The following is a 17,974-nucleotide window of genomic DNA, read 5'->3' as shown; positions in this document are numbered from 1 at the left end:
CTTCCAAAACATAAAAAATACATCACATTCAAGATTTCTATGTGCTATGTAATATTATGAAACAGGGTTGTGAAAAATACATTATAATAATATACACCTATTTCATTTGTTTATTTTTGTTCACGTTCTTGAACTAATAATTGAATGGAATGATGCTGTTAACATTTTGCTTACTGTCATGATGGCCTGTGTACAACTTTCCACCTTTACATATTGTCCTGACTGACCATTATTAGAAAGCATGTGGGTATGCCCTTTATATGATTGTATCCATCAAAATGTACTCTATCAATGGACAAGCAACCTTGTCATCTCAGAATAGGACTAAAAAATAACTCCCCTCACCTCTTATCCATAACATAGGGGTGAAGCTATCTGTGGTCTACAGATTGGTGAAAAACATAAGTGAAAATAGTCAGCACTGATAGAGAGCAGATATACAGAACAGATACAACAAAATACATTTAAAGTGAATTTGAACCCCTCACTTTTTGTTTTTTGCACAAGACAGCCCCGATCCTCCTCTTCTTGTCTCCTCCATCGGCACTCCAGGCTCCTCAAACCCGCCAAGTGCCTACCATAGCAATGAGTTTGCTATAGGGGAACTCGTGCGGACTCGCTCTTGAGACAGCTCTGTGTGTCCATAGGATCACACGATTCACAGCCACGAGAGAAAATGGCTCCCACTGCTGTCTCTGAGCCTATGAGGAGGGAGAGAGCAGAAAGAGCTGCTCTCGTGCACATTGCTGGATTGAGATCAGGCTCAAGTAAAAAGGGATGGGGGCTGGGTGCTGCACTCAAAACATGTTTTACCTTAATGCAGAGAATGCAATATTAAGTTAAAAAAATAAAAATAAATCAGCCTTCAGAACCACTATAAAAAACCAAGCAGGAGCAAATATGATAAGTTCATTGTTAGGTCTTACATACAGTATACTTTAACTAGCTAACATTGGAATATTATAGGAAAAATCTTACCAAAAAACAAGCGTTTCCAGAAAAGATATTCCAACATCAGAAGCTCCCACCACCACGATGCGTGCATTGACTGTGATTTTGGGCTCAAAGGTGAGCTTTCGGTTGAAATGGTATAAAGCATAACCAGGCTGTAAAGGGAAAAAAAAAAATCATACTGAGATAAAAAAAAAGGAAAAAAATAGCCATACATGGAAAATTATGAACATACAGTAAACTGCAAAAATGGGAAATTGTTTTTCTTTCATTTATTGGATACAATAGAAATTTAGATTAGAACTTTTCCTAATTTTTATCAATGTCTGTGTCTCGGCTGAAAAGATTCAACCTCTTAACTTGTCCTGGTGACCATTGTATTGTGAAGTCCCAATCAGAATACAATGCCCGGGTCGGGAGGGATTCCTCTATCCACCTCGTGTGTGTAAATAGAGGAGTCAAAAATTAAAAAAATGACAGAGGCTTTAGCTATTGCTTACAGAATCCAAAAATAAAAAAATAAGAAAATAAAAATTATATATATTTACAGTATCTGAACAAAAGTGAGTACATCCCTCACATTTTTGTAAATATGTTATTATATCTTTTCATGTGACAACACTGAAGAAATGTCACTTTGCTACAATGTAAAGTAGTGAATATACAGCTTGCATAACAGTGTAAATTTGCTGTCCCCTCAAAATAACTCAACACACAGCCATTAATGTCTAAACCACTGGCAACAAAAGCGAGTACACCCCTAAGTGAAAATGTCCAAATTGGGCCCAATTAGCCATTTTCCCTCCCCGCTGTCATGTGACTCATTAGTGTTACATGGTCTCACTCTCTCATACTGGTCACTGGAAGCTCAACATGGCACCTCATGGCAAAGAACTTTCTGAGGATCTGAAAAAAAGTATTGGTGCTCTACATAAAGATGGCCTAGGCTATAAGAAGATTGCCAAGACCCCGAAACTGAGCTGCTGCACAGTGGCCAAGACCATACAGTGGTTTAACTGGACAGGTTCCACTCAGAACAGGCCTTGCCATGGTCGATCAAAGAAGTTGAGTGCACGTGCTCAGCATCATATCCAGACGTTGTCTTTGCAGTATTCCAACATGATAACGACCTCAAACACACCTCCAAGATTACCACTGCCTTGCTAAAGAAGCTGAGGGTGAAGGTGATGGACTGGCCAAGCATGTCTCCAGACCTAATCCCTATTGAGCATCTGTGGGGCATCCTCAAACGGGAGGTGGAGGAGCACAAGGTCTCTAATATCCGCCAGCTCCGTGATGTCATCATGGAGGAGTGGTAGAGGACTCTAGTGGCAACCTGTGAAGCTCTGGTGAACTCCATGCCCAAGAGGGTTAAAGCAGTGCTGGAAAATAATGGTGGCCACACAAAATAGTAACACTTTGGGTCCAATTGGGACATTTTCACTTAGGGATGTACTCACCTTTGTTGCCAGCGGTTTAGACATTAATGGCTATGTGTTGAGTTATTTTGAGGGGACAGCAAATTTACACTGTTATACAAGATGTACATCCACTACTTTACATTGTATCAAAGTATAATTTCTTCAGTGTTGTCACATGAAAAGATATAATAAAATATTTGCAAAACTGTAAGGGGTGTACTCACTTTTGTGAGATACTGTATATGACCAGGAAAAAAAAAAACATACACCTTACATGCGAAAATTTAGGTATCTTAATAGATTTTTTTTAGAGATTGGCACACTTGCCAAAAAATCCAAATATCTATATAATTAGAAATAAAATTTCTCTATCCTCTCACAACAAACTATTAAGTTAATTAAGGTGAGTATATCATGGTTTAAAGGCTGCTCATTGCCTAAATAATATACAAAAACATGCATCTCCTGTGAGACTTTATGGCAGCCAAAAGAAACTATTGCAAGCACTTTTTAACCACTTCAGCCTCGGAAGATTTTACCCCCTTCCTGACCAGAGCACTTTTTACAATTTGGCACTGTGTTGCTTTAACTGATAATTCCACAGTCATGCAATGCTGTACCCAAACTAATTTTTCATCCTTTTTTTTTCCGCAATTAGAGCTTTCTTTTGGTGGCATTTGATCACCTTTGTGGTTTTTATTTTTTGCGCTATAAACATAAAAAGAGCAACAATTTTGAATATAAAAAAAACAATATTTTTTACTTTTTGCTATAATAAATATCCCCCCAATTAAAAAAAAAACATATTTCTTCATCAGTTTATGCCAATATGTATTCTTTTACATATTTTTGGTAAAAAATAAATAAATAAATCAGAATAAGCGTATATTGATTGGTTTGCGCAAAAGTTATAGCGTCTACAAACTATGGGAAAGATTTATAGCATTTTTATTTTTTACTAATAATGGTGGTGAGCTGCAATTTTTAGCGGTATAGCGACGGACAGATCGAACACTTTTTACCCATTTTTGGGCCATTGTCAATATACACAAATTAGTGCATTAGGGGGCGATCAAGGGATTAAATATGTGTTGCTTCACTGTGTTCTAACTGTATGGGAATAGGACTGAGTAAGATAGGAGACATATCGCTGTTCCTACATACTAGGAACAAATGACATGTCTCCTCTCCTCTGATAGCACAGGGATTCGTGTTTTTACACACACAAATCCCCATGCTGGTGCTTGTGCACGCGATCACATGTGGCCGGCGGCGACCTGCAAATGATGGTCGCAGAGGCTGCATATGACGGGAACAGGCTGCATATGATGGGCACAGTGGCTGCATTGGATGGGCACAGTGGCTGTGTTTTATGGGGCACAGTGGCTGTGTTTTATGGGCTTGCTTTAGAACAGCATATTTCAGAAGTCTTTACAGTACAGCAATCAGAGGTGGAATCTGGAATCTGCAGCAGGAACCTAGGAGTCTAACCTTACAGATGAAAGTCTTTTTGTGCACTCTGGAAGCCCTGAATACTAGGCCACTATAATATGCAAGTAACTACGCTCTAGTTTTTTTATCAAGTAATTTTTTTAATTACATTTTTTTTAAAGTACAATAACAAATATAAATCATTGTAAGGGCCCCCCCCCCCCCCCCCCCCAAAAGAAAGCTCCCTATAGCAAGCATTGGCTTACATAAATTGAATCAAATTAAATGAAACAAAATCCATAAAGAACAAACAAACATAGCAACTCTCGGGCTAAATAAACAAAGTAAAATCATACATTTAGAATAGTCAAAATATAATCATACACAAGAGCATAAACATATATTGTGGATCAACATTATCAACTTTGGTTACTAGTGAATACTCGTTATAATCAGCAATGCAAAGATGTAGCTGCAACCCTAAGGCAACACCTATCAACCCTATCCAAAAAACGCTTTTCTCTCCAGCTAACCTATTTAAACCTAAAATCATTCACTTGTATTTTTAATTTCATTCCTCTGTAACACTGGATATGTCATTATATAATAAGTTACTGGGATCTATCCAATAGGACCATATTTTTTTTAATTATTTTTTTTGGGGGATCCCCTATGTTGTTTATACGTTAACTTTTCTCATATAAATATATATGTAGGCAGGGATAAACAAATGACCACTAGGGTGCATTTACAAATCTGTATGTGATATAATATAATCAAAATATGCAAGGAAGTCAAAATATTAAAATTCATAATATAAATATTGAAGAACACTAAGGCCGCGTACACACGGGCGGACTGTTCGCCCAACTTTGTCCGCTGAACAGTGTTTGGGCGGACAGTCCGCTCGTGTGTGGGCTTTCAGCGGACAGTTTCAGCGGACAGTTTGACGAACAAGGTTTTTCGGAAATTCCGTAAAACTGTCCGCTGAAACCTTGTTTGAGCCAACAGTCCGCCCGTGTGTAGGCTTGTTCGTCAAACTAAGTTCCGCGCATGCTCAGAAAGGATTTACACGCCGAAAGTTATAATGCAGTGTATAGGACGTCGTATTTTTCGTCCCGTCGTTCGTGCCGTTCACGTCATCGCGCACAGTTTCAGCAAACTGTTCGTTCGTCGTGTGTGGGCATGTCCGTCCATGCTAATTTTGAGCGGACTGTTTGCCGAAACTGTTTGACGGACAAAGTTGGGCGAACAGTCCCCGCGTGTGTACGCGGCCTAAGGCCGCGTACACACGGGCGGACTGTTCGCCCAACTTTGTTCGTCAAACAGTACGACAAACAGTCCGCTCAAAATTAGCATGAACGGACTTGACCACACACGATGAACGAACAGTCCGCTGAAAGCGTGCGCGATGACGTGAACGGCACGTACGACGGGACGAAAAATACGACGTCCAATACACTGCAATGCAACCTTCGCCGTGTAAATCCTTTCTGAGCATGCGCGAAACTTAGTTTGTCGAACAAGCCTACACACGAGCGGACTGTCCGCTCAAACCAAGTTTCAGCGGACTGTCTTACGGGAATTCCGAAAAACTTTGTTCGTCAGACTGTCCGCTGAAACTGTCCACTGAAGCCCACACACGAGCGGACTGTCCGCTGAAACACTGTTCAGCGGACAAAGTTGGGCGAACAGTCCGCCCATGTGTACGCGGCCTAAGGCCGCGTACACACGGGCGGACTGTTCGCCCAACTTTGTTCGTCAAACAATCCGACAAACAGTGCGCTCAAAATTAGCATGAACGGACTTGACCACACACGATGAACGAACAGTCCGCTGAAAGTGTGCGCGATGACGTGAACGGCACGTACGACGGGACTAGAAAAACGACGTCCTATACACTGCAATGCAACCTTCGCCGTGTAAATTCTTTCTGAGCATGCGCGAGACTTAGTTTGTCGAACAAGCCTACACACGAGCGGACTGTCCGCTCAAACCAAGTTTCAGCGGACTGTCTTACGGGAATTCCGAAAAACTTTGTTCGTCAGACTGTCCGCTGAAACTGTCCGCTGAAGCCCACACACGAGCGGACTGTCCGCTGAAACACTGTTCAGCGGACAAAGTTGGGCGAACAGTCCGCCCGTGTGTGCGCGGCCTAAGAAGTATAGAAATGTTGGCAACTATAGGCACATCTTGTAATAGTAATTAAAGAGCTAATCTATAACTTAAAGGGATTGTAAATGATCACTTTGTAAAACAAGCCATTCAATTTAAAATATAAATGAAAGGCAAACCATTTTTGTGTAGAAAAAAAAAAAGTATAAATACCTTTTTTCCCTTTTTTATAAATAATCACATTCCCTCTGTTCTCAGCTGCATAAGAGCTGGGGGGGGGAAGGAGAAGCAGAAGCACACTGAGCTTGAAAGACCAAAAGACCAGTGAAAGGCTGTGCAGCGGGGGCATGTCAGGACAAGTCTGATCATTGGAGGAGAGCAGGTTAAGTTCCCAGCATAGCTAGAGAACCAATCACGGTTTGCTCTCCTGCTTAATATGGTCAGTTTTTAATAGGAAAGCAGAGGGACTGGCTGGACCATCAGAGATTTCACACAAAGGAAGCAACACAAAGAGAATAGGATACTTTCTCATATAAGTACACAGTACAGCATGTTCATATCAGGAATATGAAATGTTGGGGTAGCAAACGCTTTAATAAATAATATTAATGCACTACAAATTAGGTTCTAGTATGTTGCGCACTAAACTTTGTTCTTTCTCACGGATGCAAGTGTTATGTTTAAAATGTGATTTTCTAAACGGATCTCAGAAATCTTTTACTGTTTGTGTAGATAAATGTCCTCAGTTTTGTTTAGATGAATTGTGACATCCAGTGGCCAGATAAGGAACCTTTACAGAATTTTATGGTAAGAGTGATCTTCAATGTTTTTGGAGGCAAAAATAAGTCAACATTCAACAACCATACCCTTGAGGTAATGGAAATTCCTGGGTTAATCAGACTGTTTTGTTCACTGCTTTCATGTAGAGAAAAACCTCTATATGTTTTATTAATGCTTTTAACGTATGTGATCTATTGGTATACTAACAGATGATTTATAACATCTTGGAAAGAAAAACATATTTAAACCACCTGATCACCTTCCACAGCAAACAAACATCTAAAGCCCTGTACACACGAGCGGACTTTTCAACATGTGATTCCGTCAGACTATTCGATCGTGTGTGGGCTGCAACGGACTTCTGATTCGCAAAAGTCTGACAGACTTTAGAAAATGGAACATGCTTCAAATTTTTCCGACGGAACTCCGCCGGACCCAGTTCCTACCGAAAAATTTGCTCGTGTGTATGCTATTCCGACGGACTAAAACCGACGCTAGGGCAGCTATTGGCTACTGGCTATGAACTTCCTTATTCGAGTCCAGTCGTACGTCATCACGTTCGAATCCGTCGGAGTTTGGTGTGATTGTGTGTGGCCAAGTCCGCTCAGTCGAAAAGTCCGTCAGAACTCTGTCGGAACTCCGGCAGAACTCCGGCAGAACTCCTTCGGAAGTCTGTCGGACATAAGTCCTCTCGTGTGTACGGGGCTTTAGAGATCTACAGCGAACACATCATCCATCCAATGGCATCAAAATGGCCTTTTACAAAACGTTCTTCCCATTCACTAGGTTGTGAGCAGCATGCTCCTGAAACCCATCTTCCCAGCTTAGGTCTTGCTTTTAGGTTTCTTCCCCTAGGCTTAATCTTTATTGAAGGTTTATATGTTAGTCTTTCGCTGCTTCCCAACTGTGCACACTCCCATGTCTATAAATAATTGGAGCCTGGCCAGTCAGAGCCATCCATGGCCTGAGTAATTACTGAAATATCCCATCTCTCTTAATCGATAAAGCAGTCCTTGACATCTAAAGACCAACACAGGGAATCAGGAGGTGCGGCACAGCTCAGCCTTTAATGCTTCACACACGTCTGTTTCACTGTATGATATCACTAAACACATGTAATATTATGCAATAATATTTGCATTGTGTGGTGGTGCCATTAATTCTCAATGGTGCCCAAATGCACACATGGGGGGAATATACACTCCTGGGAATGAACATGGCGCTAAATAGTTGTTGGGTCTATTTGTTCAATGCCTGAGGTCCTTCCACTCTAATCTAGATTGTACTTATCCATGTCTTTATGAACCTTGCTTTGTGCATTGGTCCAAATCATTTGGTGGAGGGGGGTTATGGTGTGGGGTTGTATTTTAGGGGTTGGGCTTGACCCCAAAGTTCCAGTTCCTAGGCCATCCCATGTATCTACTCAAATGTCAAGCCTCACAATACGTATATAATACGGGAACAGGAGGAAGCAAACATTAGTCCCCTCCATCACCAATAGCCCCAGGTATCCCATATAGAGAACACCCATACTATGGATCATTACCGACATCTATATTAGATGCCGTGTACGATTTGTCCAACCACTTTGCCCAGACTTTATCACATGTACTATGGCAACCCCTATTCCTATAGGTGTCTCTATATAATTGAAGATTATTATTTATCAATTGTTTCCAATATAAAAGCATAGGAGGACAGGGTTTCTTCCAATATAATGCAATGGCTTTTCTTGCATAGAATAATGTTGTATTAATAAATATTCGCTCAGTCACTATAGGGGTAATAGCCTCTACCAAACCCAGCAAACAAGCAGACATTGAAACCGGTAAAGGAGCACAGGTGATAGAGTTTAATAAATCCACCACCTCCACCCAAAAATTAGCTATACATGAGCAAGTCCAAAAGACATGTGTGAAATCCCGCCAAGATGCTCTGCACCTCCAACACTAAGACCCCTTTCACACCAGGGCGTTTTGCAGGCGCTATAGCGTCAGAAATAGCGCCTGCAATCCACCCTAAAGAAGCTGCACCATTGTGTGTAGTGTGAAAGCCCGAGGGCTTTCACACTGCAGCGGTGCGCTAGCAGGACGTCAGGGAAAAGTCCCGCCAGCAGCTTCTTTGGAGCGGTGAAGGAGCGGTGTGTTTACCGCTCCTCCACAGCTGCTCCCCATTGAAATCAATGCGGCAGCGCTGTAATGCCGCCGGCAAAACGTCGCTATTGCGGCATATTGCCGGCAGTTTTAACCCTTTCTCGGCCGCTAGCGTGGGGTAAAAGCGCCCAGCTAGCGGCCGAAATGCACTGCAAATCCGCCACAAATCCGGCAGTAAAATGCAGCTAAAAATAGCGGCGTTTTACCACTGACACTATGGGCGGTGTGGTGTGAAAGTGCTCTTAGAAGAGTAACCAGGGTTTATCTTAAAGTCTATAGGGCGTGATATATGCTCTGTGTGCCAGTTTAAATTGGATCATACGGTCCCTCAAGGAAACAATCTATCTCAGAGGGAATTCCCACACACAAACACACAACTCCATAAACCCGGATCTGGTATATCTTGCATCCACCTAGCTCGAAGACCCTCTACTGCAAAATAAAAATTAAAATAAGATGAGAGTACAGTCTCAAGGTAGGCTTATCCAGACACCCAGACATAAGTACTAATTCTAAAGTGGATTGTATCATCATTAAACTATCCTGTGGAAACTGTGCATGAAAAGTGTGTAGAAGCTGGTAGTATCTAAATAGATAGGAACTAGGTAGATTAAAAGTTGAGGTAAGTGTGGAGAAAGTAGAGTTTCTGATCAGTAACCACTTGATCAAATAATTTATTATTATATTTAATCCATGCAATAGGCTCTGGTGTTTTAAAAAATTGAGGGAGAGTAGGGTTAAACCATAAAAGTTAATTTGGAGAAATTGCACCCTTTGGATAACACTTGATTCTAAGACCAGCCTCCCAGGCTTGAATAGTATTAAGCACAAGAATAGTCACCTAATAAGGTGCCCTACAGCCCCTAAATAAAAGTACCTTAAGAGCTTCTGTGGAACCTACCACTGCTGCTTCCAGCCAAGTGGAGGAGTTATATAAATCTGGGCTTAGCCACCATGCGGCTGTAACCAATGGCCAAAAAATATTTGTATAAATCCAGAAAAGCTAATCCTCCCTGTTCACAAGGGCGCATCAGGGTACTTAATTTATTCCTGGGGTTTTTGAACCCTCATAAAAAAAGATGAAAACAACTGATTTAATCTTGTGGTTGTGAAAAAGGATACAGGGAGACATTGTGGAGAATGTCTAAATAAATACATAAATTTAGGTATAGTTTTTTTTAAACGATTAATGCGTCCCAATAGGGACAATGGTAGAAACTTCCATGCTTTCAATTTTGACCCAATATCTCCCAGAATTGGAGTCAGATTCAGGGACATAAATCCAGAAGCTTGATGGGAAGTTACAACTCCTAAATACTTTAAAAGATCTACCCACTGCAGTGGAATAGCCTTATAGCAGGTAGAGCCTCTGCCACCAGCTCCATAGTAATCGCAAAAATGGTTGGAGAGAGAAGGTAACCCAGCAGAGTTCCCCTAAATAATGAAAAGGGAGGTGACCACCCTCCTCCCATTTTTACTGCAGCTGTGGGATTCCTATACAAGACCTGTAACCATTTTATAAATACCATTGTAAAACCCATTCTGCAGATTACTTCCCACAAGGAGGGCCACTCCAGGGTATCAAAAGCCTTCTCGATATCCAAGGAAGTAATGACCCTAGATCCTATATTAAGACATGAAGCATAAATATTAGTATATAATCTCCTCAAATTCACTAATGTGAATTTTGAGGAGATTATATACTAATATTTATGCTTCACATTTTAATATAGGATCTAGGGTCATTGCCAGGCATAAAACTGAGTAGATCATATTCGACATCAAAGTTTATAGTCATTCAAAATCTTGAAATCTACATTCAAAAGAGCAATAGGCCTATATGAAGCACAAGAGGATGGATCATTTGGATGCTTGTAGATTAAAACTATATAAGAAATGACTCATTGAGTCTGGCAAGGCTCCCTCCTTCAGACAATCAAAGTAAAGAGAGGCCAGTACAGGAGCTAAGAGCTCGCCATGAGCCCTATAAAATTCAATAGGAGGGCCATCCGCTCCTGGGGACCTCCCCAATGTAAAGGAGCCAATGACAGAAAGGATTTCCTCCGATGTTATAGGACGTACCAGCATCTCCCTCTCATTATCTGTTAACCAGGCCAGTGGGACTGAATCCAGCCACTCCGCCAATTCAGTTGGCTGGAAACCAAAAGGAAATGGAGATGTATATAAGTTTTGCATTTCTACCTAAAATGGAGGTGACACATGGTGTATCATTTTGGTGAAGGATTGTCCCAAGCATCCCTAGGATCACCAGATAAATGAACTTTCAGACAACTATTGATTACATAATTATTCATTTGGACATTTTCACTCTACACCGGTGTTTTTATTTTATTTTGTTAAGCGCTGCAATTCTTTGGATTTTATTTTACTTAAAGGTGTTTTTTTTATATACCGTATATACTCGAGTATAAGTCGAGATTTTCAGCCTCTTTTTTGAGGCTGAAAGTGCCCCCCTCGGCTTATACTCGAGTCATCGCTGTCTGCCCGCTCGATCAGCGTGTCGAGCAGACAGACAGCGGCCATTCTATTCAAAAGCCGCGCCTCCGGCTCCGCCTTCGCCTGTGATAGGCGGAACACTGAATTTCCCAGCAGCCTGTGTTCCGCCTATCACGGACGTCGTATCATCCTCGTACTACGGACGAGGATGATACGACGTCTGTGATAGGCGGAACACAGGCTGCTGGGAAATTCAGTGTTCCGCCTATCACAGGCAAAGGCGGCGGCGCAGCTTTTGAACTTTACAATGGCCGCCGACGAAGAGGGCACGGGACGGCACGGCACGGGACGGGACGGGACGGGGGCAAGGCAAGGCACGACACGGGACGGATGCAAGGAGGCAAGGCACGGCACGGGACGGAGGCAAGGAGGCAAGGCACGGGACGGAGGCTCGGGACAAAGGTAGGCTGGACACACACACACACACACACACACACACACACACACACACACACACACACACACACGGATGGAGACACACACAGGGATGGATGGATGGATGGATGGAGACACACACAGGGATGGATGGATGGATGGATGGAGACACACACACACAGGGATGGATGGATGGATGGATGGATGGAGACACACACACACAGGGATGGATGGATGGATGGATGGACACACACACACACAGGGATGGATGGACGGACACACAGGGATGGACGGACACACAGGGATGGACGGACACACAGGGATGGACGGACACACAGGGATGGACGGACACACACACAGGGATGGACAGGCATGTCTCACCCTCGGCTTATACACGAGTCAATAAGTTTGCCAGTTTTTTTGGGGGTAAATTGGGGGCCTCGGCTTATATTCGGGTCGGCCTATACTCGAGTATATACGGTATATATCTACACCCATTGCATGCAGATTTGCATTTTACCATGAAGTACTTGCAGAATTTTTGTTTGTTACACATTGGGTATAATTTATTCTAGGCAAATAGCTGCTCGCTTACCAAAGGAAGTCGCCCATTTAAAGGAAAATTTTCCCAAAAGCTTAGTGAATGTGGTGAAATTTCAGTTTGCAAAAAATACCTGATCAAGGAGAAAAAAAGAATTTTGCTTGCACATGAATGGATGATATAAGTCTGCAGAGCTTCACCCCATTCACTAAGATTTGTAGCAAATTCTCTTGAAAAGTGTGTAATCTGCCCTTACTAAATGAACCTCACAGAGTGGCTATCAAAGCATCTGTTCTACGGAGCACCTCAACACACGTCTTTTTTTGGTAATGCAGTGCTCCCAATAAAAAGTGTGCAGTCAGGTCTAAAGGACCAACAAGGTGAGAGGGGCATGATGCAGTTTGATTTTAGAAGAAAAGTAGAGATTAGCATATAACTTCAGCTGCCTATGTATTTCTGGATCTACTCATCATTTTGACATGGTTTTCACTGACAGCAATTTCTTCTCAAATATTCTTAATGATACTGTATGTTTCTGATTGAACCATTCAGATTTGTCACAGGTCTACTTTAAGTAAGTCAGCAAGGGACACCTCACTGGAAGACATGCACTTCGGGCAATCACTCAGAGCACCAATGGTACAGAAGCGTGACCTGACAGTCAAGTAATCAAGTACAATGCATCACAATATCAAAGACTGTACAATTTACGTAAGTTCTCTTGTATCAACAAGAGCTGACTTTTTGTTGCTGATACAATAGCTCTAAATCCAACAGCTGTCATGCATGTGAAAGCACCTTTCTCATACATAAGTACACAACCTGGCCCCAGGGAGCAGGAAATTAGGTGGAATGGTCCCATACCAACAACCTTTTCTTCAGGCTGTCAGCACAAATAACTACATATGTTTCCCTGAAGAGTAATCAGGCATACCATATGACAGGACAGTTATAACCGCAATCTGTCTTTGTATTTCTGACACAGCCTACCTCACTTAGGGTGTAGAGCTCTGTATGCTGATGAATAATACATTTTCTGTATAAGAAGGGCATGTCAGGGCCCAAACTCTACAGGAATTCAGTAACATAAACCATGGATTCATTTACATAGGCTGTGATAAAAATTAGTAATACTGAGAACTAAAAGGAAAAATTATACAACGGACACTTAATCAAGTTCCAGAAAACATACAATGTAAGTGATCAAATGTGACTACAGATGCTAGAAAGTGGCCACCCATGCATGCATGATCCAAAAAGGACTGTCAAAGGACTGGTATTACAAAATATTATTGTACGTTGGGCAAATTTGCATGTTTGTGAATATGCAGAACAGAGAGGCAACAGTGCGGGTACCAGCTTGTCACTGGGGAAAGCAGAAGCAAAAAGCAAGGAAATTTCATCCCATCCACTCAATTCTTTGGTCATCCAGAATCAAGGAAGATCTAGAGATATACAAACATTGCCCAAACTGGCTCTTACAGCTCTCTAATGTCTGTAGGTACCTAAAGTGTTCCTAACATGAGTGAAATATGAGGGCTGCAATTGCTGATCTTCTGCTAAACAATGCTAGTTGCCTAGCTGCATTTGATTTAAATCTTTTTGAACCACAGAGATATCAGAGAAAAACGTCTAATTCCTTATCTTAGTACTTGTTCTGGGGTAGTGACTCAAAAAGCAGGGTAGCCAAAACATTATCTTAACAGCCAGGGGACTAGCATTTTCACATGCAGGGGTCAGAATTGGCAGTTCACAGACTTCTTTTGTTAGTGGTGTACTTTATTACTACACATTGGGTACGTAATGTAGCAGAAACATATAAGCCAAAAAAAACTTTTTAGAACACTTTTGTGCTCACAACAGAAATGTAAATCCACATGGAAATGCCAAGTCAAAAGGTTTTATTGTCCACTTTTTGTTCTTCAGCAGCAACATGTAATACAAAGTCTTCACTTACTGCTTGTATATGAACAACAGAAATTTTACAGCCTTGTGGCTAACAGAGGAATTTTTAATGCATGGCACTTTCAAGCTCTTTGTCTTTAGCTTCCTGGTGTGCAATCCTAAAGATTCACCAGCACTCTGGCCTACTGAATTTTATATGGAGTAATATTCTAATGACCTTTCCTTAGTAGCACAGCAAATTAGGGCCTCTAGCCCCATGTATTGTCTCAGTTCACCACTCACAAAGCCTTGTGTGTCAGGCGATTGAAGATTTTAAGGTCAATTCCATTTCACTGACCCAGTATGACAAACCTATAAGGCGTATGCTCATATTTCTATACCTAGTTATCACTCAATTGAAGCGTCTTCAGTTGGATCCATATCTATAAAGGTAGAGTAATCTAGAGCAGTGGTTCTCAGCCCTGTCCTCAAGTACCCCCAACAGGCCATGTTTTGGGAATTTCTCTTAGATAAAATAGCAAGATAGAGGAAAATCTGCAAACATGGCCTGTTGGGGGTACTTGAGGACAGGGTTGAGAACCACTGATCTAGAGGAGCAACACTGTCTCTGTAGTCCACTCTTGTATCGGAAGAATTGCTCAGCCACATTGGAATGATTCAGTTTTTCGGTGTTAAGGCAGTCACCAGGAGTGCCAGCACATACAAGTATTACTCTTCATGCCTTCTTTGCTGATATATTGTATGCATGCATATTTATCCTTCTACCATTTTCCAGAATTGAGAGAAGGCCAATACAGGCCTAATTTACATTAGGCAGCATGACACTAACTGGTATACCCATATACACAATTTTGCCAACTTTGTTTGGATCGGTAGACAGTCATAAGTCTATGAGGACTACACTGCATTGATAAAATATTCACACCCCCTTCACTTTTTTCAATTTTGTTATGTTGCAGCCTGATACTACAGTTGTTTAAATTCGTTTTTTTTTCTCAGTAATCTACACTTAGTACCGCATAATGACAAAGTGAACACAGCATTTTAGAAATGTTTGAAAATGCATGAAAAAGTAAAAACTGAAATATTACATTGCCATAGGAGCCTTTTCACACCTAGAACACCCAGCGGTCACGGTAAAGCACTGCTCATTTTAGCGGCACTTTACCAGAGCCGCTTTGCGGGGTGCTTTTTAACCCCAAAGAAGAGGTTAACATGGGGTTAAAAGTGTCCGTGTTGCGGCGCTTCAGCAGTGCTGCCTATTAATTGCAATGGGCAGGGCAATTTGGGAGAGGTATATACACCGTTTCCAATTTTCCGCAAAGATGCTGCTTGCCGGACTTTTTTTCCCATCCTGCAAGCACATCACCCCAGTGAGAAAGCATTCGAGCTTTCACACTGGGGTGGCTTGAGAGGCGCTTTACAGGCACTATTTTTAGAGCTAAAACGCCTGAAAAGTGCATCAGTGTGAAAGGGGTCTAAGTATTAAACCCCTGTGCAACAACAATTGAAATCTAGCTCAGGTGCCTCAGATTTCTCTTGACTGTTGCTGGGAAGTGTCTACACCTTGATTGGCATCCATCTGTGTAAAATTATGTAAATTGTTTGGACATGAGTTCAAAAGGTACACAACTCTCTATAAAAGGCCTCACAGCTGACAATGCATACTGTATCAAAGCAAAAGCCATGAGGTCAAAGGAACTGCTTTCAGAGCTCAGAGACATGTTTATTGCAAGGCACAGATCTGGGGAAAGCTACAAAAAATGTCTGCTGCACTGAAGGTTCCCAAGAGTACAGTGGCCTCCATAATTCTCAAATGGAAGAAGTTTTGCACAACCAGGACTCTTTCAAAAGCTGGTCGCCTGGCCGCACTGAGTAATCGATGGGGAGAGGTCTTAGTAAGAGAGGTGACCAGGAACCTGATGGTGACTCTGACTGAGCTCCAGAGATCCTCTGTGAAGATGGGACAAAGTTCCAGAAGGATAACCATCACTGCAGCCCTCCACCGATCTGGAGTTTATGACAGAGTGGCTAGATGGAAGTTTCTCCTCAATGCAAAACACACGCAAGCTCATTAGGCATCTGCAAATAGCACCTGAAGGACTCTCAGACTGTAATGCCGCGTACACACAACCAGACTTTTCGAGGGACTAAGTCTGACAGACTTTCGACGGAGTTCTGACAGAGTTCTGACGGACTTTCCGAATGAACGGACTTGGCCACACACAATCACACCAAAGTCCGACGGATTAGAACGTGATGACGTATGACTGGACTAGAATAAGGAAGTTCATAGCCAGTAGCCAATAGCTGCCCTCGCGTCGGTTTTAGTCCGTCAGACTAGCACACACAAGAGCGGATTTCTCAGTAGGAACTGGGTCCGGCAGAGTTCTGTCGGAAAAATTTGAAACATGTTCCATTTCTAAAGTCTGTCAGACTTTTGCAAATCAAAAGTCCGCTGCAGCCCACACACGTTCGAATAGTCTGCCGGAATCATTCCGTCAGACTTTTGATGTTGAAAAGTCTGGTCGTGTGTACGGGGCATAAGGAACAAAATCCTCTGGTCTGATGAAACCAAGATTGAACTGTTTGACCACAATTCTAAATGTTATGCCTGGAGGTAACCAGGCACCACTCATCACATGCCCAATATCATGCCCACAGTGAAGCATGGCAGGTGGCAGCATGAAGTTGTGGGGTTGTTTTTCAGCAGCAGGGACTGAGAGACTGGTCAGAGTTGAGGGAAAGCTGAATGGAGCTGAATGAAAACCTATTCCACAGTGCTCAGGACCTCAAACTGGGCCAAAAGCTCACCTTTCATCGTGACAACGATCCTAAGCACACAGCTATGATAACACAGGATAGTTGATGACTCTATGCATTTCCTACAGTGGCTCAGCCAGAGGCCTGACTTATTGAACATCTCTAGAGAGGCCTGAAAATGGCTGTCCATCGACAGTCCCCATCCAACCTGACTGAGCTTGAGAGGATTTGCAAAGACGAATGGCAGAAAATCCCTCAATCCAGGTATGCAAAACTTGTCACGTCATACCTAAAAGGACTTGAAGCTGTAATTCCTGCCAAAGGTGCTTCAACAAAGTACTGATTAAAGGGTCGAAATACTTAAGTACATGTGATATTTCAGTTTTTTCTTCAATAAATTCACGAACATTTCTAAATATCTGTTTCCACTTTGTCATTATGGGGTACTGAGTGTGGATTAATGAAAAAAAAAAAGAATTTAAACAACTGTAGTATCAGGCTGCAACATAATAAAATTGAAAAAAGTTAAGGGGGTCTGAATACTTTGAATGCATTGTATATGATCTATGTAAATCATACATCAAACACTGTAGCTGCTAACTTTTAATAAGGACACTTACCTGTCCAGGGAGCCCGTAATGTCTGCCCCCCGAGGCTGATCTGTCCATCGGATTGGGTGCAGGTGCCACCATCCTAACTAAGGGAAACCGGCAGTGGAGCCTTGCAGCTTCACTGCCAGTTTCCTAATGCGCATGTGTGAGTCGCGCGGCGCTTTGTGAATGGCCAGCTGTCTTGTGGGACACACACAGAAAGGATAAGACGACATTTGCTGCGGACCGGATGGATTGGAAGTACATGATGTACTTCATAAAAAGATAGGATAGAAGAATTTTTTTTTTTTTTTTTAATCCAAAAACGAGGGGTGGAGAGGCGGTCTTTCGTTTAAGACCACCTCTCAAAAGTGAGTGGAACTCCCCTTTAATTTGCCCAGTTAAATAAATAATGCATGTGAATAGCTTTAG

General features: G+C 42.1%; 1 protein-coding gene across 2 annotated transcripts in view; it reads right to left on the bottom strand.

Annotated features, from left to right (window-relative positions):
* Positions 1-17,974, bottom strand: part of CFAP61 (cilia and flagella associated protein 61) — a 460,443-nt gene that overhangs the window by 270,377 nt on the left and 172,092 nt on the right. For both annotated transcript variants that reach the window (XM_077486014.1, XM_077486015.1), the window contains exon 18: positions 979-1,106. In XM_077486014.1, the coding sequence (XP_077342140.1) occupies positions 979-1,106 (128 nt within the window). The remainder of the gene's footprint in view (positions 1-978; positions 1,107-17,974) is intronic.

This window comes from Lithobates pipiens, unplaced genomic scaffold (genome assembly GCF_037356315.1).
Source record: "Lithobates pipiens isolate NorthernLeopardFrog02 unplaced genomic scaffold, aLitPip1_a1.2 Scaffold_18, whole genome shotgun sequence".
NCBI lineage: Eukaryota > Metazoa > Chordata > Amphibia > Anura > Ranidae > Lithobates > Lithobates pipiens.
Note: the sequence above shows the minus strand (reverse complement) of the source record. Positions and strands in the feature narration are given on the sequence as shown.